General features: G+C 42.4%; 1 protein-coding gene across 1 annotated transcript in view; it reads left to right on the top strand.

Moving 5' to 3' along the window:
* Positions 1–22,961, top strand: part of UNC5D (unc-5 homolog D (C. elegans)) — a 65,364-nt gene that overhangs the window by 20,671 nt on the left and 21,732 nt on the right. The window contains exons 5-8 of the mRNA XM_010020278.1: positions 15,422–15,602; positions 16,412–16,579; positions 17,699–17,863; positions 22,309–22,341. Coding sequence (XP_010018580.1) covers positions 15,422–15,602; positions 16,412–16,579; positions 17,699–17,863; positions 22,309–22,341 — 547 coding nt within the window. The remainder of the gene's footprint in view (positions 1–15,421; positions 15,603–16,411; positions 16,580–17,698; positions 17,864–22,308; positions 22,342–22,961) is intronic.

The raw sequence follows: 22,961 nt of genomic DNA, 5'->3' as shown, positions 1-22,961 counted from the left end.
ATCAGAGGAAGTATTCCTGATTTTCACTGGCATGGTGAAAATGAGAGGAAAGGGAGGGCTGAGTTCTCCTCAGAAAATGCAGAGTTGAATGTCAGGTTTGCCACAGCAACGTCTTTAGCCTTGCTACTGTCGTTCATCTGCATCTCTTCACAAGACCAACCTTGCTCACTGTGTACAGCTTGTTGTTTGGGGAGCAGTTTGAAGAAATTTGTGAAGGGAAGATTGGCTTCTCTCTATTAAAAAGACATTTTTAGAGCAGTGTATTTGACAGTGATATAATACATGATGAATTTCGTCAAGCTGCAAGATCTGCCAGCCTGAACAGCAGTTCCTGAACAGCCTTCCTTCACACACAAACTTCTGTTACTAGAAGGAAAACTTTACTGCAGCTTAAGTGAATTCAGGGTCTGGCGCAGAGCAGCTGAGCTTAGCTGAGGTACTCCATGCTCATTCAGCTGTCGTGGCACCTTGGGCTTGTGCATGGCTACACACCAGGCTCCCTGAGCTCAGGTAGCCCATCAGCTCACTTCTAAAACCACGTCAGATGTATCCTTAGACCCCCACCCAGCTGCTATTCAAAGTGCATCATGTTACTGAGTTAAAATGCTTCTTACACTTGGGATATATTAGGTTTTTTCCAGTGCACAGTGCTATGGTTTCTGTGTGGTTTGTGCTTTTTGGTTGTTGGTGTGTAAGTTTAGTTTATTACTTTGTGTTATTCCTGGGGAGACACAGCAGTTTCCGTGGTGCACTTCATCTGGCACCAAGCAAGTATTGCACTGGTTTTAGATGATTTTTAAGGCATATCCTTAACCTATAGCCTTGCGTGAAACGTACTCTGCATTCAGCCAGGGTCTTAAGTCCTCTGTCTGGCTTATAAATGGCTACAGTTCAGCCTTGAAAATATGGGATGAAGATTGGCTGGAGCAAGCAAGGCATAGCTTGGCCTATTTTAAAGAAGAGAATGTGTTGCCTGGTGCCTGGCAGAGTCCAGCGGCCTCTGTTCACTTCCCCACCTCTCAAGTTCTCTGGCATTTCCTCTTCATTCATCCCAATCCTGCAAAAAGGTTTATCTAGAGGCATTTGTGCAGTCTATCTTGTGACCAGTAGTGAGATGCTGAGGTCAGAGCTTCAGTGTGTGGCTCAGTCAGCAAGTGCTATAGATTGATTTTGGTTTCTGTTCATGGAATTCCGATGGTTTTGAGGCGGTGCTTCATTTTTTACAGTACAAGATATAAGAGCTTTTGTTTGTTCTCCTGGTCATCATCTCAAGTGAATTTTTTTACATTCTTTCCTTAGTTCTCTGCTGACCTTTTGGCCTTTCTTTAAGTAGTTTCTCCCTAGTCTGCATTCTCCAATTTATGGAAACTTCTTTTTTGGGGGTAGTGGTGGAAGACACAAAAACCAGATCCTCCTTTTTGCTGTGTTTGACAAACTTGCTGCTCTGTGTGTGTATGCTGAGTGTTAGCATTTTCAGTCTCCCCTCCGTTCTGTTTAATACTTGCTTCTGCATCCTTCAGCATTTCAATAATTCTTCAATAAGCACATAGTCTTTGAGGTCCTCATTTTATTCAGCATAAGGTTGGCTTCCCCGGTGCTCCTGTGGGTGTGAAACAGCGTTTGCATGCTCCAGATTGACTGGCTTTTGCTCTCAATGCCACATAGAGTCTGCTGATAGGCATTTTAGACACTACAAAGTCATGTAAGACTCTGTAACCCTTCCATGTAGGTTCACAAAGGTGTTTAAAGGAGGTAAACACACCTAGAGCCCCGAGCCAGCCAGCCAGGCTCAGTCACCAGCCACTTCTTGCAAACCTCAGCTTTAAATCGATACACAAAGTGTAAAGCAATGGGGATGCAAGCTGTGAGTTCGAAGTAGGTATTAAGCCCTCATCCTTGAGAAATACATGTTGTACTGCTATTTCCCCTGGATTACAGCCCTGCCATTAACATGACGTAGTGCCGTTCATACCTATTACCTTGACTATATAAAGCAACTTTGGTAAGATTCCATATCCATAATGCTGGCAGGTTGGTAACCCTAATCATGCCTTAGTGTTTTCCTGTACTCCTGCCAAAGGGTATTTTTCTTTCTCTTAAGAATATACTGAGCACTGCAGTCAGTGCCTCTCGGTGACACAATCATTTACTTTCAGAGTGAAGCAGTGAAGAATGCAGACAACTTGATTCTGTCATTTCATGCAGCTCTGTACCAGCTTAGGTGGAGCACTTGGAATCAATGTGACTGATAGATCCTGGTGGCTTGTGAGAGACTCAGCAAACAGAATAAATTAGAGCATCCTTTCTAGTTCACTGATGGTAATTCCTTTTTACTGTCTGGTCCTGGGTGGTTGTGATGTGCTCTGTGACTGTTGCTAGACAAGTCTTGAACTGTAACCTGGAAAATAGTCAATATCCATTTAATTAAGTTTAGGATAATCTGTCCTGTATGTTCCACCTTATTAGGGCTTCAGAGAGTAAAATATTAATTGTTTTTGGTACGGGAGCAAATAAATTGCTTGCTTTTGTAGCTAGTAATCTTTTTAGACAGGTGGTGTGGTATGGTGGAGGTGTATTACTCCTGACTCCTCCATCAGTGACAAAAGAGCTTTAAATGTCTCAAGCTGTCATAGGTTGTTCCTGTTTAATTTAGTGGACTCGATAATCAGGTTTTAAATGTGCTTTAATTGGATAGCAAGCGTCTGTATTCTGTACTGAAATTTGCCATCAGGAGGAGCTTCTGTCATCCTCTGGAGGCCTGCATTTAATAGGAACTTAGTATGGCTTAATTTTGAGGAAGGGTGATAATGCTGTAGAATGGATTAGCTCAGGGGGAGCAATTCCCAACCAGAAACGCCTGATGGGTAACAGGGTTGCAGTCAGTTGTGATGCATGAGGTGCAGATCTGAGCAGAACTTGACCTTAAAATTCATCCTAAATCTCTTTTGTTATAAATAAATACTCTCTGAGGTTAAATCTTTAGATGGGACTAGCTCATAGTGGAGCATTAGGAAGAAGCTGCAGCTCTTCCTATACATCCTGCCTGCTTTTGTTTGTGGGTGGGTTTGTTTGGTACTAAAAGGGCAGCTGTTGTGCTAAACTGTTGCTGATGAGTGTAAACTTGTGTGGAGAGCTCTGCAGAGGTTTGTGCAATACTCTCAAATATCTTTATCATTTAATACATGCATATAGTCAAGTTCTAAATATGCTGTATCCACTGCTACTTTTTCAAATGTTCAACACACATTTTGGCATTTTAATAGACTGTTGTGGATGTTCCAGGGAATATCTGCATGAGTTCTGATGGTTTATTTACCACTATAGCTTTTAATGGAAATGTAAAATCATTTCTCTTCTGGGCAGTACATACTCCATTTCAAACACATCAACAAAATATGAAACCCACATAAAATTCAAAAGCTGCAAGTATTCCAAAAGTAGTAAGAGTCATTGCTGCCTGTTTTACATAGGCTCATGTATTTATGGGACTTGCACACATACAGTAAATGTAATATGGCAGGATAATGGTATTGTAGTAAAATACTATGACAAAAAAGGCTGGTGAATTATAGACTTCAATGAATCTTGTTTCTAGTTATGGAAAACAGAGTATGATTGCTAAATGCAAACAGCATGCATTTTATACAGTTAGTTATAGATCTCAGGTCTTGTGCCTGGAATATCAATATTTACTTTACTTTTAGGGTATGTTAGTTACAATAAGTGTGTTTCATTTTTCACTGAAGGCATTTTACTTTCAAGATTGAGCTCTCGGGTATGTGCAGTATGTTCAATTATTATTTACCTGCACGGAAGTTCTTCCTATAAACTGGTTTTACTTTGAACCACTGCAGCCAGCATTCACATTTTTAAAATCATAAAGTTATGTGAAGCTGTAAGAAATCTAACAGTTAACTTCAACACGACAAAATTAGGAGGTGTTACATTTGGAACAGTGAAATCAATTCTTTTTGCTTTGTGAAGGAACTTAACTCTCACTGTTAGTGATGAAGAGTGATGTTAGTGAGATTTCAGCACTTCAGAACCCCCTGACTCTTCCTCCATAGTTGGTTGGAGGTCTCTGTGGGCTGGAAGCTTGTCTAGCACTCAAATCTTCAGCCTGCTACTGAAGCATTGCTCCAAGCTCTTAATGAGTAGTGTTGTCATATTACATATATTGCATATTGTCATATTACATACATTAATATGCTCTTAATGAGCATATTGGTCATACTACAGATCTAAGTGTTATGGTAGTTGCTCATGTCTCTGACTACATACATTCACCTTGGCATAGCCCAGGCCATGTTGTGATGGTTAGCAGGTCAGACTCCTAAAACATAAAGGTATTACAGTAATGAATAAGGTCTTCTGAGGTACTACACTTAGAGTAGAGCAGATGTAACCTTCAGGTCATTCAGGTGGCAGCCAGCTGACAGATGTAAGGTCTTAAAATCCTGTTTGAATTGGTACACATGCAGTATTGCTGTTTCTGAATTACACCTTTAAAATAGTGACATTTCAGGGGCAAAAAAATTCCTTTATTCTAGAAAAGCAACATTTTAATGACAGTTTATATATACATACGTAAATATCCCACATAATCTTCTGAACATGTTCAGAGCTGCACAAATACCTCACTTAGGAGTGTTCTCTGTGCAGAATTGTACAGAAGATCAGTTTTGGCATAAGGTAGTAAAGAGTTATGAATAGAGATATCACTTCGGAAGTCACTGCACTCATGAGTGGAAGAAACATTTCCGGAGTCAAGCCACATTGTGTGAATCCTTGAACAGAGATTTTTCACAGACTTAATTGTCTAAGTCTGTCCTTGGGGAGTGAAGGTTCTGGTAACTGCAGCACCACTTGCAGGCTGACAACTAATTATTCATTGAGCAGGGGAAATAGGTCTTTTTTGCAGGTATCTACATCATTACTGCTTTTTCCAGATCCAGAGAAATTCAGATTTTTTTATTGTCACTGTCCAGCACTGAACTGGTGAAAAGTAGCACAGATTAAAGCAGCAGTTCCTGCTTATGATACTGTGAATGGCTGCGTGTGGGGCAAGAGCAGGTCTGAACCCACTTGGAATGTGACATTCTACTGAAGAGTCCTCACGGATTTTATACACATCTCATCACCTTCCCTTCGATCTCCGTTTATCAGGTCTCAACTTACTCAACAAAGGAAACAGAACAACCCCTAAATGTTAGTTCTATTCCACTGAAGCCACGTGGCAGCTCACTCACAGTTGCTCAGTTATTCTGGTCATGTCATTCCAGTTTGGTTTGCTCTGCGTTTGAAAATAGTGCCATTTCTCCCTGTGGCACACAGAACGTGCCCTGTCCTCTTCATGTCTTCAGCTGCTTGGAAGAGAACTTCACAGTTTTCATTTTTCATACTTTCACATCTAGCAAAGAGGGAGAAATGGGCGGTTATCGTGGACAATACAGGACGTGTTGGTCTGGACAGATTGGATTGAGAACATGACAGTGTAATGATATGTAGGGTTTGTTTATAAATCATGCTCTATAACACATCTGCTCAGTTAAAGCTTTTTTGTCTAAGCCTGTGACTGCTCCGTGGGCAGCACAAATCCAGAATCAGGATTCAGTTTATTTTATTTCATATGCTGTTTCATCTTTGTTCACATCTGGTATTCACTCCTTGCCCTTCATCACTGTCGTCTTTGAGAGAAGTGTCTGCTTCAGTGTTACCTTTCTGTCTTTTCTCCTGCAGTATTTCATCTTCAATGCTCTGGTTTTATTTTTTACTCAGCCTAGATCATGGATTAGGAATTACAACAGGAGTTGTGATACACACAGTATAGAGCCTGCAGTAATACTCTGTAGAGGTTCAAACAAAGAACAGGTTTCAAAGGCAGAAAAGGCTTGTGATTATCAGTGCTTGTAAAAATCACTTTAATGCTATTGCTCAATATGCTGAAATAAAAAGGCTTAGATTTCACAGTTATTCTTTTTAAGTGGGGAATAAAAAGGACGTTGCTCTGCACAGAACTGGTAGACTTTTAAATACATCATGGACATTTTAGTGGGTTAGCTGATTGCATTTCAGGGCAGCAGCACCAGTTACAGAAATTGGGGTATCTGGTTGTACAAGGTAGGTGAATGCTTCGGGGTTTTTTTTTCTGTTTATTCATTTGGTTTTAATTCTCTTGCTAAGCTGCCCAGCACTGCACTAGATGTATTTTGGATGCTCTTTTTTGGACACTGGCAACTCTGAAATGCTGTGGTGAGCCCATGTTGTTAATGCAATGCTTTTTCCTAACGTTTGTCCTTGTTTCCGCCACAGACAGCTGAGGAGCAAACAAACATCCCTTTGAAAACACACTTGAATGAGTGAAGGGGGGCAGCCAGGTGTGCTGCAGGAGCTACTGAGCCTCTGCACACCATAATGTGTTTAAAGATGTTGAGTGTCTCATATTGTTTTAAAGTGTAGTGTTCACAAAGTGACGTGGGCATTTAAGACAAGGCCTTTTGAGTACTTGAGTCCAGAGGAGTTTCTAAGAGGCTTTTTGTAGGGACACCCTGAGCATTTTTCATTGTTCAGTGTTGCTGCCCATTGTTCATGCTCATCAAAGAAGACCTGTCAATCTCCTCAGCCTCATCCACAAAATGTAATACGTTATATGTGAGCAGTCTCAGGGAGTCATAGATTAGGTAAGATCTGCACAAAACTAACCCATTTGTTTGGACTCCCTGTGTGTTAGATCAAGAGTTGTTCTGATTCTATAATACAGCTGTCACCTAAATGGAGTGTTCACTCCCATGCCTAAGCTACAGTCTGTTTGACTGGAGTGGCTGTTCATCACTGGGATGTCTGCTGGCCAGAAGAAATACCCAGTGTACCAGTGCTGTGGAAACCCTGCTCCTGATACATCTTTATCACTTAGTGGAAAGAGAATTAATTTCCAGGTGAGCATGTTCTGTGATTTCTCTTGGAAATCAAGCTCAGAGATATTTAGCATGGTTTGAACTCAGGTACTTTACCATGAATATGCAGAACTCTCCCAGGCTGAGTGGAGAGCTCTTCCTTTAGCTAGAAGCCCTTACAGCCTCTGCATACCCATTTGGACCGGCACTGGAGAGAGGAGGAACATTTACCCTGTGTTTGTTGCCTTTTGCCATCCTAACGTGCAGTGTGAGATCATACCCCTCTCTTTGTTAGTCTGCCACTGCACTGATTGAATGTGTTAAATCTGTCACTTCGTTCTTTTATCTGATCCTTTTTATACCTGTACCAATTATTTGAAACAGGGACACTTGTCAGCTCTTGTCTCCTTAGTGCCTCTCCAGGTGCCTTTTTGGCTGATTTTGTACGTTTTGCAGCTATTGGAAGCATCTTCATCCCTGCACATATACCCTGTATTTGGAAAAACCTCTTGGCTGTTGTCTCTAGAATGAGTGTGTGCTGGGTTTCATGCAGGCAGCTGAACTGTGAACTCTGCTGTCCTCCAGAGGGAAAAATGTTTGTTTTCCTTGTTGGAATTAAATCAGTACACCCAGGAGACACTGAGGTCACGGAATAGAAATGCTGGAGCAAACTACTTCTGAATTAGATTGCTAAAATGAGAGGAAACAAAATAGATAACTTTGTAGTTCTTCTGCATAGATAATTCCTTTTTATAAAGGCATGTGCTTTGAGGCTTTTCTTTTTTTGATGTACAGTTTTGCAGTGGCATGTATTTTTCTGGTACTATTTTCAGAAGTGTTCTTAATTTTGAAGGATTGAACATGAAAGGATAACTTATAAAACCTCATCATTATGTTTATAATTCTAAATAATAAAGGTAATTGCGTGAAGGAGTCCTACAAGGATTTGGAAGCTCTGCTGGTAAAGAGCAAACAGGCAGTTGGAGGTTTTCTCAGTGCTGGCCTCTTGTTCTGCCAGCAGCAGGTCTGACCACTGTGGTCACTTATTGTGGCTCGGTGTTTCTGTTGCCGATTCCTGAAGGCTGGATCTGCAGCATGCTTGGCAATGTTCTCCTCATGCTCTTCATTTGTACTCTTAGTTTTCAATTACTTTAAGCTTTCTGGGATAATTTTCTTATCTCTAAGAATTACCTATGAGCGTGATCTTGCCTATCAGAAGCCATGGTAGCAAAGCACTGTAAACATTCCCAACATTCTTATCTAAAAATGTTCTTTTTCAGTGTCAACTGCAATTAGAATTACTTTCCAAACACCCCATGCATTGCAAAACAAATTCAACCACCCCATGAGCACCATCCCTGGGGCCTCTATTTGTGTCTCTCTAACCATCCTAATTCACAATAATGAGAAGCATGTAGTGTGTGTTGTGTACTTCTAAAACAAGATCTGTGCATTACTAAATACCTTAGATTTGAGTTGTTTGGAAAAAAGAAAAGCTCTGGGTGAGTCTCATCTGCTCACTGATGCAGCTGAGCTTTATAGTCAAGGGGTTAGGAACTGAGTTTCAACTTGATCATTGATTTCTGCTTACCATACAATCATTGAAGTCCTTTGTGTGCACTGCCCCACTGGAAAACTACCGTGGAAGCCTCGTAATGACCTTCGGGTTTATTAATGCTGATTCATTCATAGTGTTTGCACCGAGGTAAAAACCAGCATTCCAATTAATGTGAGATACTTAATTCCTTCAGAAATAGCAGTGGGGATCTGATGATATCTTTAACAATCAGACAAGGTACCATTAGCAATGGCACATATAGCAATGTGCCTTTATAACAGTGGTTTAAAATAGCATGTCTGAGTCAAGTCCTTGCCCACCTTTAGTGTTATAAATTGAGATGTACCTAGAGGCTGTCACCTTTCCCGTTATAGTTATTCAGAAGCATATTTTAGTTGTGTTTTGACTCACCCCATCCCATGTCAGCCTTGATTCTCCTCTGGATTTTTCAGCAATAGGAATTTTTGGCTGTGATTCTAAAGCACACAGAAATCCTCACTTTGTTGTGAACTGGATCTAGCTCAGAGCATGAGCCATGGTATAGAGAGTGCCATGAGTACGAATCATCCCTCCTGCCTCCCCTTGCTATTGGAGGTTCATGGAGCGAGTAACACTGGCTGCACACCACATACAGTGCCACAACAGGAGAGAAAATGAGCATTAGCAGAAGCAGCCCTGGGGGTTTCAGGTGGTCCAACAACTGAGCACATCTCTTCCAAGAGAAGCTTTCTGTGCTGCTTTTCACAGTGCAACCAACAAAAGCCCGGGCTGATTGATGAGTGAGTCAGTGTGTCAGATTCATGTAATGAGATTATACATTCAATCTAATGAGGGAAAAATATGCTTACCAGGACGGTGTGACAGCACCGTGATTAAATGGTTGGGTACTGGTATTCCCTCAGTGGATTAATTTAAACAAAGGCAGCGGGTACAGTTGACCTGCTTCTGGCGTGTTGCTAGTGATAGGCTCCGAGCAAGGAAGATTAATGGGTTCTGATTGGGTTGATAAAATAACTGTGTGATCATAAAGGTAGATATGAATGGTTTGTATCCTGCAAAGTGGCCTTTGGTTTTTATTAATCTCCCGCAATGATTTATCGTGTTGGAGGTTTCTCCTTTGTTTGAGTCTGAGGGTAGAGAAAGCAAAACCAAAGTGTAACAAAGACATGCTGCCATCTTAATGCATGGCTGTAATCAGAGCACCTGCCCTGCCCATGCTCATCCGTTCGAACTCTAACAGTGAGGAGGGTTTCTCCAGCTCAGACGCACCTGAAGTTTTAGAAACAGGAGTTTCCTGCCAGATCTGAAAGGAACTGAAAGGGATGTGTCTTGCTATCTTCCACTAAAAGCCATGTTTCATAAGGCTCTTAAAGATTGTGGAATATGAGACCTAAATCAATGTGGAAAGAACCGTTTCTAGCCAGAGGCTTGAGCTGATGAGTGTGGGGGGAAATATTCATAAAAGCAAACGTGAGCATCATGATCCAGCCTCCCTCAGCCTGCTCCAGAGCCAGTGGACAAGTGGAGAACGTGTCAGCAGCCTGACATACCTGCTGCTAATCATGATGTGGAGGAGGATCTATAGCAAACAGTGTCTGTTAAAAGAAACTCTCTGTAGAAAGAAATCAGCTTCAAACGTGTTCTTCTCCAGTTGGGGGGGGGGGAAGCTTTCACCCAGAAATGTCAGAGTTTTAGAAATTCTCAGATGTTTTTTTCCTTCTTTTTTAATGCAAAGTCAGGTTCTAGAAGGGAAAATATGACACTGCCCAGTTCTTTTGCATCTATAACAGTGTTAGTTTTGTTCTTAGGGAGCTAAGAGCTCAAGTAGAGATGCCGCCTTATTTGTATTGAATTAATTGAGTACCTTCATGGGCAACGGCATTGGAATCAGCCTCAGTAATACTCTGTCTTAAACATACATAAGTATTTTTAACAGCTTCACACTAAACACGTTTGTTTGGATAGTATTTATTAGGAGATACAGGGTTCTGAGCCTTGCTCCTGTTAGCAATGACAAGGCCGTGGGCATCTTCAGTAGGCAGGTGTCTGGAGAAGGGGAAATGTGAGAGGGAAGGAATCGGAACAAACAAAAGCTTGAGGAATGTGTGAGGCATGGACAGAACCCGGGGTTACACAGCACTTCAGGTCAGTGGCTGTGTTGTAAATATGGAGTGAATCTGAGACTGACAAAGCAGTTTTATCCAGAAGATACAAATACTGGCTTGCTCTCTAACGATATCATGAGCAGTGGAATGGGCTCAAAGGATTGTTAAGGATGTGTTTGCTGCTTTCTCCATCTGAGAGAGAGCATATTTAAAATCTGTACGTTGTCTGTGCTATGGAAACATTTGTGCTGCCATAAGTCAGGTGCTGACCTTTCCCATCTCAAAATCCTGAAGTGTTTATCTCGCATTGAGAGAGCAATTGATTCTCTCCTCAAGAGATGCTGACATTCTAACTGTATTTTCTTTGATACATATGTACTCTGTTTATTGACCACATGAGGAAGCCAGATGTTGTATTTAAAGGGCAAGATAGTATAATCTAAAAGTGAGAGTACCAAGGTCTTTTGTCTTCTGACCCACCAAATTATCATGTGTGTCCACAAGAACTCTGTGTTGTGTTGTTCCTGTTGGGTATTAAATCTCAGTGACTGGGCACAAAAGCAGCTGAGATTTTGGGGTCTAACATTCCATTCCCACAAGAGCCACCAACAGAACCCATGAAACGGGCAGAGCTTTAAGGGAACCACAGCAACCTTTGCCCAAACTCATGGGTATCTGCAAGTCCCCAGAGTGTTTGAATCCCCTGCATGGTGGTGGAGGGTGTCTGTCAGTAGTGTCTGTGTGGACACACACACAAACGGGCCTGACATACGTGTGTGCTTTATTTTACACATCCTGAACACAGTGAGACTCCATCACCTGCAGCAGCTCAAGCAGCAGTTGTGCTGCTGCCGTGGGGAGCTAACGGGCTGTTTCAGTGTTGGATACAGCAGACAGAAATGTGGATGGCTTGCGATAAGCTTTATTTTTACAGCAAAAAAAGAGTTCACTAACTCCCATTGTAATCTACCTGGGCTGTGGTGTGTTTAACTGATTTCACATTGATAATGCTGTAAGCTGGGCTTTGATAATTGCTTTCTGTAATTGGAACAAATTTATGATTATGCTAATTCATCCACTGCCAGCCAGTCTGTAGCAGCTGAGTTAATCCATACCTGCCCCTGCATTTCTTGTCTAGATCATTACGTGATTAGCCTTTGGTAGAAATTGATGGGGGTATTTTAATTCTGAGCAGATTTAATTTCAGGGGGGAAAAAAAATCAGGTATCTTTATATAAACTTGTGGCATATTATAGCAGGCTTCAAGTCTAGTTCAAGATGGAAACAATTCAGATCTTCAGACAGCCTAATTCTTAAAAAGAAATGTATTTAATTGTGTTACAAGCAACTGCGTGGCCTCTGCTGATGAGAAAGCCAGAGGAGTGACATGCTGATGAGTTTTGGGTCTGTTCCTCAGGCCTTGCAGGGTGGCAGCTCAGAACACAGCACCTCATTTCAGTATGGAGGCATGGTCTGCTTCTTTGTTGCCTTTCATTTGCTTGGTTGGTTGTGTGTATGTATTTGTGTGTGTGCTGAATTACTCCAAAGGTTGCATCCCTGCAAGTAACCACAATCTTTTGTCATTGTGACTCCTTTATCAGTTTATCCTGTAAATCCATCCCTTAGTTCTCCATTTTCAACAGCATTTGTCTGCTGAGGCAAAGGCAGTGAAGGAGTTTGAATGAATCTGGGTTTTCTTCAAGGGAGGGGGAAGCTGGAATAGGAGATGAGTATTTGCAGTGTCATCAAGCTTCCAGATAAGAAGCAAAAGGCAGTGCTGCCCTCCCTTACAAATCCTCTTTGGATCACACATCTCTCAACACGTTCATGTTTATGTTCCATCTGTTTAATGTTCTCCCTTCACCGTGATCATCAGTCTTCGAAATGCTTTGCTTTAATGTAAATGTTTTTCATTCACTGAGCCTCGCAGCCCCAGACTCGGCAAACAGTGGATCAGTGTGAGCTCCCTCCTGGAAAACTGTGTACAGGAAAACCCCCTGGAGCGTGCGTGTAACATCCATGGGGACCCGGAGCCCGACGTGCCTCTCGCTGCCCCAGAGCTGCACTTGTGAAATAATGAACTCTGGTAGTACTAGACATGTTTGTCATTTCTTTGGACACGACTCTGTTTGTCATTACACTGCACATAAAGTGAGTTTAATTCTGACTGCAGCCATTGAATTTCTGCCACTTGATTTATGCTTGTGCTGCTGTTCCATAATTTAAATTGCATTCCTAGTTTCTTTGCTGAAACCCTCTCTTATAATGAGTATTACAGTTCACTGCAGAGGGAAACTGAATAGTGAATGGATTACTTGATTGTTCCTTGTCTCACTCAGACCAAAGGAGATTGTAATATGTTCAAAGAGATACTCTTCAGGGAAGAGCTGAGCATTACTGGGTTTAGTAGGGCTGGCTGGCGGCTGCTCCAGAGCCGCGCCTGGGCACCCATGGTCAGTACAGGTAAGGTGTCAGCCAGGGGAATGAACAGCCATGAGGATGGATGTTGGCCAGGAGATTGCCTGGGCTGCTTCCAACAGTGGAAATGAGGACACCAAAGCTGCGTCGTGTGTGAAGTTCATGACAACGGGTGATTGCATCTCCTGACAGTGCCAAGGGAAGTCTCCTCTGGGTTCACACAGATAAGCGTGGCTGGGCCAGGCACTGCTCCTCACTTAGAAACTGCATGGGAATGTTTGTTCTGGTGTGCACGGTGGCACACAAAGCCTTTGGTCTCTAAGTTCTTGAAACTTCTTTGAAGGAGACAGTTTAAAAAGTAGTAATAGTTTTAAAAAAAAGTTCAGATTTGATAAGAAAAGCAAAGGAGTGTTACGAGAGAGCTTTGTAAGGATGCACAAAAAAGCCGGGCACGGCTTGGGTGCCGAGTGTAAGCTTCGATGGTGACATTCTGTCTTTGTTACCATTTTTGGTTAACTTCAGTTTAAGGCAGAGCATATAGAACTTAAACCTTTCAACTGCTTTCGGTATGGAATGTATAATGTACTTAACACTTAGGAAATGCCTCTTGTGACAGATGTGTAAAACAGTGGCTTTATTTAATCCATAGTCATCGTGTAGGATACCAGTGTCACAGATCTGGATTCCTTTCAGGGTAAGTTCTTGGCCTACTGGGACACGGGAAGCTGTGGGCATGTCAGTCACACACCTTTTGTCCCTTGCTAACCGGAGTGAGGGACACTACTGGAAGGGGAAGCTACTGTCTGGCATGAAATGAAATTGGCTTTGCTGGTCAGCTTGTGCAGATTTGTTTATAAACTGGGAAGTGTACAAATCGCAGACCATCTGCGCAGAGCAGAGTGCTAATGAATGCCTGGAGCTAGCAAATCCATAAGCTCATTACCACAAAGTTCCAGGTCCTTCCACAAGTTCCTAACGAGGTTATTCGTCTGAACTGAGATGAGAAGGGGATTTGCCTGCAGGGTCCAGCCACACCTCCTTCAGGTCTGGAAAAGCTATTAAAATAACTCATATTTATTTAGGCTTTTAATAGAATGTGTTGATTCTGCTTCTATTTTTAATTCTTCACTTCTGTAGCAGCGGCTTAGCGTGCCTTAACTGTTTCTTTTTAATGTTTCAAGTTGAGAAACGCCTTGAAGATAATTCCTGGGTCTCCTCAGATACATTATTCACAGCATTTCATGGTATTTATGTACCTTCACAACAAATACTAATGCTCTCTGGGGTGTATGTAAATTGGGAATCTGTTACGACGACTTAGCTGTGATTCCAAGTGATCCCATCCTTCTGTTTCTCTCTCAAAAGAAGTGGAATTAATAATACTTACTACACGTCACCCACCCTATTACAAAGGTTGGGTGATCACTGTCCAACTGTTTGACATGTAAAACACTGTATATCCAGAGTAGTAGTTGTAAATATTTCTTATTTTTTCTCGGTTGACATTTTCTTCCATATTCACTGAATAAAAATCAGCCTTTCTGAGTTACCAGCCCACAGCACCTTCCTCTGAGGTGCAGGCGTAGAAACCCAGTGCAGTCATGAGCTGATTTCACAGGGGCTGCGAATCTCCCTCGGTCGGGGCTCTCTGCTCCTGCAGTCAAAGCTGGTACTTCCCAATCTGATCAATGAGGGTGTTGGCCCAAGGCATCAGTTGCCTGCATTTGGCTCTACAGGTTTCCAGACATTTCCCTTTTTCCTTCTCTTAGGGAAGCCAGAAGGCTCTCCTAAACAGGATGGTAATTGAATAAATGAATAGCTACAGTAAAACCAGAATACACTGTGTAGATTCAAGAGCAAATACAGAAGAAATAACAAGATGCAATTGTTTAGAAAATGAATTCAGTTTCAAGCTTTAATGTTTCTGGTGAAGAGAACCAGGAGGTAAATTAAATTACTCAACTGGAATGAGCCAGTATTTTTTATCATCACATCTCAGATGACATATTAAGGAGGTAGTTACCTGCCACACAAGGGAAAGTGTGATTAATTGCTCCCCTTCTTTTTTTCCTACCTTCTTCCTCTTCTTTCCTTCCTTTTTGCCCAGTAGAACAGCAGTAACGGTTCCCATATAATCCACACCCATATAACTGTGAACAAGCTCTTTGCCATTTTCTGTTCTTTTATTGTTATATTGTTATGACCCAGCATTTCATTTGATGTGCCTTTGTTAATAAGCTGTAGGGTCTTCACAACAGGAATAGAGGAATAGTTTCTTTTCTGAGTCTGTGGATATCTGCCTTTTTGGGAATCCCATCCTAGCTTCACTTTTAATGTTTATAGTAAAGATCGCAGTGACATTTACTAATGAAATCATTGAAACACAATTTAGCAGATTTCCTGCATCCATCTTTTCTTTTCCTCCCTCCTGTTCTTCCCTGCTCCAGGTGGAATGGCTAAAGAACGAGGAGCCCATAGATTCCAACCTGGATGAGAACATTGACACCAGAGCAGACCACAACCTCATCATTCGACAGGCACGTCTGTCTGACTCAGGGAACTACACCTGCATGGCTGCCAACATCGTTGCCAAGAGAAGGAGCATGTCTGCCACAGTCGTGGTGTACGGTCAGTGCAAACGTGCTCGTTGCAGGAGAACATAGATGAGTGAGTGTGCTTTTAGTGCTGGAGCACTTTGTATTTTTAGCATCCAGCTGGTTCTAAATCAAACGGCTCATTTCAGTTCTGTTGCTCAAGGCTGAGATGCCTCCTGCTCTTGGAGAGGTTGGAATTACCAGGGGTTTGTTTGTGATGGATTCCCAGAAGTTATGTCAATAATAACAGTCCTTGCTCCAGATACTAAGAAGATCCAATTATAGACTAAACCACATAAATAAGCCTCACCTCTACCAGGAAAGCCTGGAGCACAAGCCTGGGGAGGTACATAAAGGGCTGCCTTAATTGGATCTGTGCTGCTGCAGTGTCCAGGCACTAACTACTGAATCTAGATGCTACACAGCAAAGGACAGAAGAGTAGAAGAAGGGCTTTATTACCTTCTTCTTGTGCTCTCCATGTTTATTACTGCACGTGTTGTCTTATTAGGGAGGCATCACCTTTTTTGAAGTGAAGAAGTCTTGTTTGTGATTTGAGCAAAACATTTTATGAGAACTGAAATGCCTGCTCTTGCCTCCCTCCTGGACTCTGTCAGTCATTGCACTTCTAGCATATTACTCTTCCAGAACAAATATTTGTGTTCTCTGACACCATGGCCTTGCTGTGGTTGTGTGTTGATGAGCAGCAGTGTTCCTACTGCAGCTTGGAATTCCCCTGTAGAGTGTAAAACCAACCTTCTGCCTTTGAATGACATGATGTGGTCAGAGGTGTTGGTTGATGTCTCTCAGCACCCCCTCACCTCAGGCATGTTGGTGTTTTGCAGTTAATGGAGGCTGGTCGTCGTGGACTGAGTGGTCCAACTGCAACGCGCGCTGTGGCCGGGGCTGGCAGAAGCGATCCCGGACCTGCACCAACCCTGCTCCGCTCAACGGGGGTGCTTTTTGTGAAGGGATGTCTGTGCAGAAAATCACCTGCACTTCTCTCTGCCCTGGTGAGATATGCACAGTCTGCCAAGGACTGGCTCTGGGTAACACTCATGGGAGAGCTGTTCCAGTCTGAAACGCCAGGCAGACAGTTGTGCTTTGATGAGCCCACTGCGGTCAAAAAGGAAAAGGGGAATACTTGCACCCTTGTTTCAGCTGCAGCTCAGAGCTTAATGTAGGGGTGAGCAGCGGTCACAAGCAGCTGTGGTCTGATGTGCCAGGTTTGTCAGTGCTTTAACTTACACTGAAGCTAACTAAATAGCAACTGGTTCAGTAGCAAAATCATGACATGGGGCATGGACCGCTGGATACTACATTTCCTCATTTGTTCACCTGAAACCTCCCATATCTGCTTTTGGGTTTGGTGTTTCACACACAGAGTTAAAGAAAGTCAGTAGGATTGTGTGCATGTATTGCAAGAGACTGTGTTAGTCTGTGGTCACATCGTGACTTGTCTGGAGTCTGGCAAATCTCTCTTCTGGCTTTTACAAGTTTTTAAATACAACATGTGCTGAGCTGAGATTTAAAAACCTTAATATTATATAAGCATGTCTCTGTGTTCATCTGACTGTTCTTCAGTCTGATTTGTGCATGAAAAAGAAAGGGAACTGTGGAAACTCTTCTCATTTTTGGACAAGGTCAGGGGCAGCTATAAATCAGGCAGCAGAGAAACAGACTGATCTTCTCTATTGCTCAGGGCATTAGCCAGAAGTCTACAGGGCCAGCTCTGCTCTGCTCTTTCTGTAAATGCCAGCATCCCTGCCCTGGTAGAAAATGCATGGCCTCGACGTCAGCCTGGCCTCTGCTAGAAGTTGTGCTGAACCCCTGGAAGCTAATATCTGGGTGGCCAAGGAAACGTTTCCTCCCGCAGTTTGAATTGACTGTGCTTGCAGAATGTTACGTACTGGTGCTGTTCTAAAAGCTTCCATCTTGCACGCTTGGGGTGGTACATCCTAACGCTGGATTTTAACGTCACATCTGATCAAACTCTGTTTATTTCTCCTCAGAATTAAACTTTACTTGCTGTGACCTGAGGAGAAATAGGACGCAGGTATTCTCGGTAGGACCTCGGCTACAGCAGTTCTGTACCCAGTGATGATACTTGTTTCTCCTTCCTCCCCATTCAGTGGATGGAAGCTGGGAGGTGTGGAGCGAGTGGTCTGTGTGCAGCCCGGAGTGCGAGCACCTGCGGGTTCGGGAATGCATCGCGCCACCTCCCCGCAACGGGGGCAAGTACTGCGAGGGCGTGAGCCAGGAGTCGGAGAACTGCACGGAAGGGCTCTGCATTCAAGGTGAGGAACAGTCGGCGCTCGGGTGGGATTAGGAGGGATGGCCTAAACCGCGTGCTGTGAGCCAGGGAGCGTAGGGTGTGCGCCACGCACCCGTGTCAGCGCAACGCTTGCGGCTGAAACACTGCTGTGAAAGAGACGGTTTTCAGAGGGCTGCGTGTGTGAAACTGGAAATCCACCCAGCACACACTTTACCTGTTAGTTATCAGCTGAGTCTAGAAATCCAAATAAAGGCTTTTTGCAGTGTGTAGTTGCAATCACGTGCTGCGACACTCAGTGTCCTACTTTGTCTTGCAAGTGAACCAGCAAAGCCCCACCATGAATGCTCTTGGTGCAAGAGCTGTGTAAGGTCAAAGTTTATTCCATTTGTTGCCTTTAACACAGAAGATAAATAAAAGCAAATCTACTTAATGGTGAGTTCAGGCGTTCAGGATCTACATTTGCATGGCCTGCAGCTTGAGCGAGAGGTAGGTTCCTCAACAGAAAGACAAAGGGGGATGTCAGCTGGTCCAAACAGTTCAATTCATCACAAGGGGTTTGGGGCTGGCCTTTTGTAGCAGACACAAATGTAGTGATGGCTGTGGGAAATAAAGCAGGTTGCCTTCTGAAAGATCCTGCGAAGAAACATCGAGGCTGAAAGCAAAACCACTTGAAGCTGTAAGGAGCCAGTTGCCTGTTCACCTTCCTCCTCAGAAAACAGACTTCAGAAAAAGTAGGAAGGTAAAAATAAAATCCATCCCATGACAGCCCCATCAGTGATGAGATACACATAGAGTGCAGGCAGAGTATTTATTTTTGTTGTTATTTAATTGGATGCCTATGAAGGAAGTCAAACTGACAACCCTGGAGACACAGTTCTCTGTTTATCCACAGAATAGATTACAACAAAGCAGAGCTTCCAAGCTCCTGCTTTACTTCAGCTCTTCTGGTAGCGTGCCCTGTTAAGAACGCCACTGGACATAAGCCCACAGCACGTAACGATGCGATAGGTGGGCTGTTGGAATAGTTACAACTGGCAACTAACTTAGTTTTAATAATTACCTGAATTATTAGTTACTATTTTCGTTGTGTGTCATATGCTTTGTATAAAATCAAGCTCTTTGCATCAGGGTCTGTCCCTCTTCCTTATGTTTGTACAGCCGCTGATGCAAAGAATATTATTACTAATGAACCACTAACGTGACTAATGGCACTGCAGTAAAAGAGAAATATGTCCCAACAAGTTGAAATCAATGGGACCAGCACAGGATTCACCACTGCCTCTTCACAAGAACTCTAATTCTTCTGTGCCATGGCGTTTAGAATCACTTCATAGATGCAGTTTTAAGAACATGTAACGTATTTTGCACACCCATGTGCAAACAGAAGTCAATGGTGCATGTCTGAAAACAAGTGTCTGGAATAGCAAAGGCTTTCTCTTTCAGTTGCAAATCACTTTTCTACAAATGGGACTTAAAGTGCTCTTAATTGACTTAAAATGTTCTTAATAAGCTGTGTGTAAAGAACTTGCCTCCTTTAAATAAATGGATCATTATGGGTAAAAAGATACAAAAAGCCTTTTTGAAAATGGGAGTAAATTTTGCACAGATTTAATCAACCTGTGTCACTGTGGAACACAAAGCCTGTAAAATACAACTTTGATGTTGAAATGAACTATCAAAATCATTTTACAAAGGATAAGTGGCATAAGTAATAAACCCCACATTTTATGATTTAAATGAAAAGCCATTTAAAATCTAAGCCTGCTCGGGGTGCATGTGTTGACATCAAAGCAATACTATTTAAAATTACCAACTAAATTCTCATCTTATGCTGAATATCAGTGGGGGGGATCTGCTGCTGCTGGATTTTCCTGCAAAGGTGAGATGGGAGTAGGGGAAACTGAACTAACAATACTCTGAAATGAATTCAGAGACAAACAGAAGGGACGAGTCTATCTCTGCTGCAGACACCAGCAATTTTTCACCTAATAGAGGGATCAGAAACTGATCTCCAGATATTTGGGGGTGGGGAGTGTGTGGAATTCTACTCTGGTGTAGTTTGGAGTTGAGCACGTTGTCAGGATTATCCTTTGTGTAACAGCACTTGTCTGGAACTGAGCGAGCTCCAAGTAGTAAAAGAGGAAGCTAAAGCCCCAGTGTCATGAAAGCTGCTACTGTTGAGTGGAGCTGCCATCAGCTCTGGGCTCTGTGTTCTCAGGGTTACACCAGCTCCTCTCCTCTGCTGGGGTGAGGGTACCAGGAGCGTGTGTTGTACCAAGAGCTGCATTTCCAGACGCATTCAACCAGGGTGAGGTGTTCAGAGTCTCTTATTTCTTTCATCTTGAGAGTGTGCTGCTATTCCTCCCTTACGGGTCGAGCTGTATGTATCTCCTTGTGTCAGATTATTTTTAGGGCTGTAATTGCTTTCTCAGCTAACAGGAATTGATGCAATTACCCTATTTTTTAAAAATCCTTTTCCCCTGTTCATCTTCCACTATGTGCCTTTTCTGCTCTGCTTTCCATCCCCTGGGGAATGGTGAAGGAAATGCAGTGCTGCGCTACAGAAAACTAATCTCTTGGAGGTTATTTATCAGGCACAACTTGTTAACTTTGTTGCTTTTGTGAGGCAAAAATAGAAATGAAACATTTCTTTGGTTAACAAGTAAGAACTTAAATGTAAGTAAGGGAGAGAGCGTGAGATGCCAGGAAAGCACAGGGCAGACTGAACTGGCAGAAAAAGTGCTAATCCCTGGTATTGGTTTTCAAGTTTGGAGGCAGGCAGTGAAGAGGAGATTAACTTGGGGTCTCCTCAGAGGTTCTTTACTCGGTCCCTGACAGGAGAGGCTGGGCAGAGCCCAGAGGGGACACTCTTCTATCCTCCTGTTCCTCGCTTTGGTGTTTGATTTGCTGGATGGATCCAGACAGTCCAGTCCGTACCTGAGGACCAGCTGGAAGTGCTTTTCTTTCAGGAAATTTCTCCTAGGACTTGTAACAATTGAATAGATAGAAACTTAAATGCAGAAGAAAGGTAGGATTATGTGGGGGGTTGCTATATAGGAAAGACTGCCAGGCTGACCCAATCCGAATCCCTTTCACTCACAAGAGTCTTAATACCTTCTTCACTTCTTGCATGTTTTGTTCTTTCGTTGTTGATTCCCTACCAGTGTTCTCCATAGTACACTTTTCCATGGCAGATTTCTCTTTGTCTTGCAGAGGTGAAAGCTTTTTCTTTGCTTAATAGAAGAGAAGGTTTCATAGAGCTTTTTGATTTACTTTTATCTATGTGCTTTAATGTTATGTTTTATAACTTCAAAACCTATTGATTTCTTTTCCCAGAGACCCCAAAAGAAACAAACAAGTAGGCCATAAGCAGATGAACTACAAACGTGGTTTTACTAATGCATCATAAATCACCAGTAATTTTGTTTTCCATTTTTCAATCAGCCATGATACTGAGTATTGCCAAGAGGCATCTGGGCCCAGCAGTGCCACCAGGTTGTCTGGGAAACGCATTTCAGTTCTACTGTAGAGAGCTGGATGTCAGCAGCGTGAAACTGCTTGTTCCTATTGCAAAGCTCTATCTGACCCTATTCAGTTGGTGTTTATGTCCATCATTTCCAGCAAAACTGAAAAACAACCTTAAGAAGGGAAACCCCCACCCAGCAAACCAGCAAAGCCCAAATCCAAGAATCTTTATTAAACTGATCATTATTGCAGATGGTAAAAATAACAGAAGGTGCCTCATAATCCATTTGCTTTACATCATCACACAGCAAAACACTCAGCTGAGCATCCTGAACCATGCCGTGGTTTCCACTGAGGCACAGGATTGCAGTAACTGCTTGTGCTGATAACCCACCCCTGAGGAAGCCAGTCCCAGATCCTTCATCCAAAACCATCCAAAAGATAAACTGGGGAACAACTCAGTCAAAGGGAATTTCCTTAGAATTCAAATATAATTGCATATGCATGGTAGTATATTGATCTTTGTGTTCTTTATACACACATATAGATGCCGTTATTATATCTTACATTATAGTGCCATATTTAGATACATAAATGTGATACATTGTACATGTTTATATTTTATAAATTGTTTAATTGTCCATCACCTTTCCATCTATCAAACACATAAAGAAATAATTAATTCTTCACTGACTTTCTTTGCCACATGAGTATTGAACTTCCCTTACTGCTGTATAAGATTCCGAATCAAAGCACCCAATAAAACTAATAAATACTTGAATTAACCAAGGGAGAAACTACTGCAAAGAAAGACAGAATCATCCTGAAAGAGATGTGGAAAAAAATAAAGGAAAAAATGTGGATAACACAAAATATTCATATTGTCAGCAAACAGGGAGACAATGTTTCATGTCTAGAGCTACACAGAAGCGATAGAGGAAACAGATATGCTCCATGTAAATTTATTAAGTGCAACTTTCTCTCTCTCTCTCTCTCTCTCAGATAAAAAACCTCTTCATGAAATAAAATCCCAAAGTAAGTTGTTTTTTTTTTTCTCTTGTAAATATGATTTTTCTCATCTTCTCTGCCATTCTGTTTTATTTGTTCAGGAGCTGAATAAAGCTGAAGGTTATATGAAAGGCTTTCACAGCTACCGAAAGTGCCGCCTTAGCAACTTCGTGGTGGTAGTTTAAGACTGAAAATAGTCATTTGTGTCTGAGTGGGAGCCCTTTCTGCATCGTGCGTGGCTTGACACTGGCCTCTTGAGGACCTGTAATTAGAAAATGAGAAGCTAATACAGGGGTTTGTGCTTTCTTGGTTCAGATGTGGTTCCACCACTGGCTCTGATCTTGTTCAGCTCCTTTTCAGCCTTTGTCTGTCAGGTGGTGAAGGGAGCTTATCCGAATTACCCTGTAAAGAATAGACAGTTGTCATTTACGTGCTGCTGGGGGTTCTCCCTTGTACTTTTTGTTTCTTAGTGTTAGACTGATTTCAGTGGAATTTTAGTTTAGAGCAGCACATTTGGAGTGAACTAACTGAAAGATACAGTTTCATCCAACCCACAAGCAGCCTCTGTGCTCTAACACAGAACATTGCTTTGTTCTTTCATAAACCCTATGCAAAGTTTGGAGGATTTTTGACTGTTTAATTTTCAG

Source organism: Nestor notabilis, unplaced genomic scaffold (assembly GCF_000696875.1).
Source record: "Nestor notabilis isolate BGI_N333 unplaced genomic scaffold, ASM69687v1 scaffold15038, whole genome shotgun sequence".
Taxonomy (NCBI): Eukaryota; Metazoa; Chordata; class Aves; order Psittaciformes; family Psittacidae; genus Nestor; species Nestor notabilis.
Note: the sequence above shows the minus strand (reverse complement) of the source record. Positions and strands in the feature narration are given on the sequence as shown.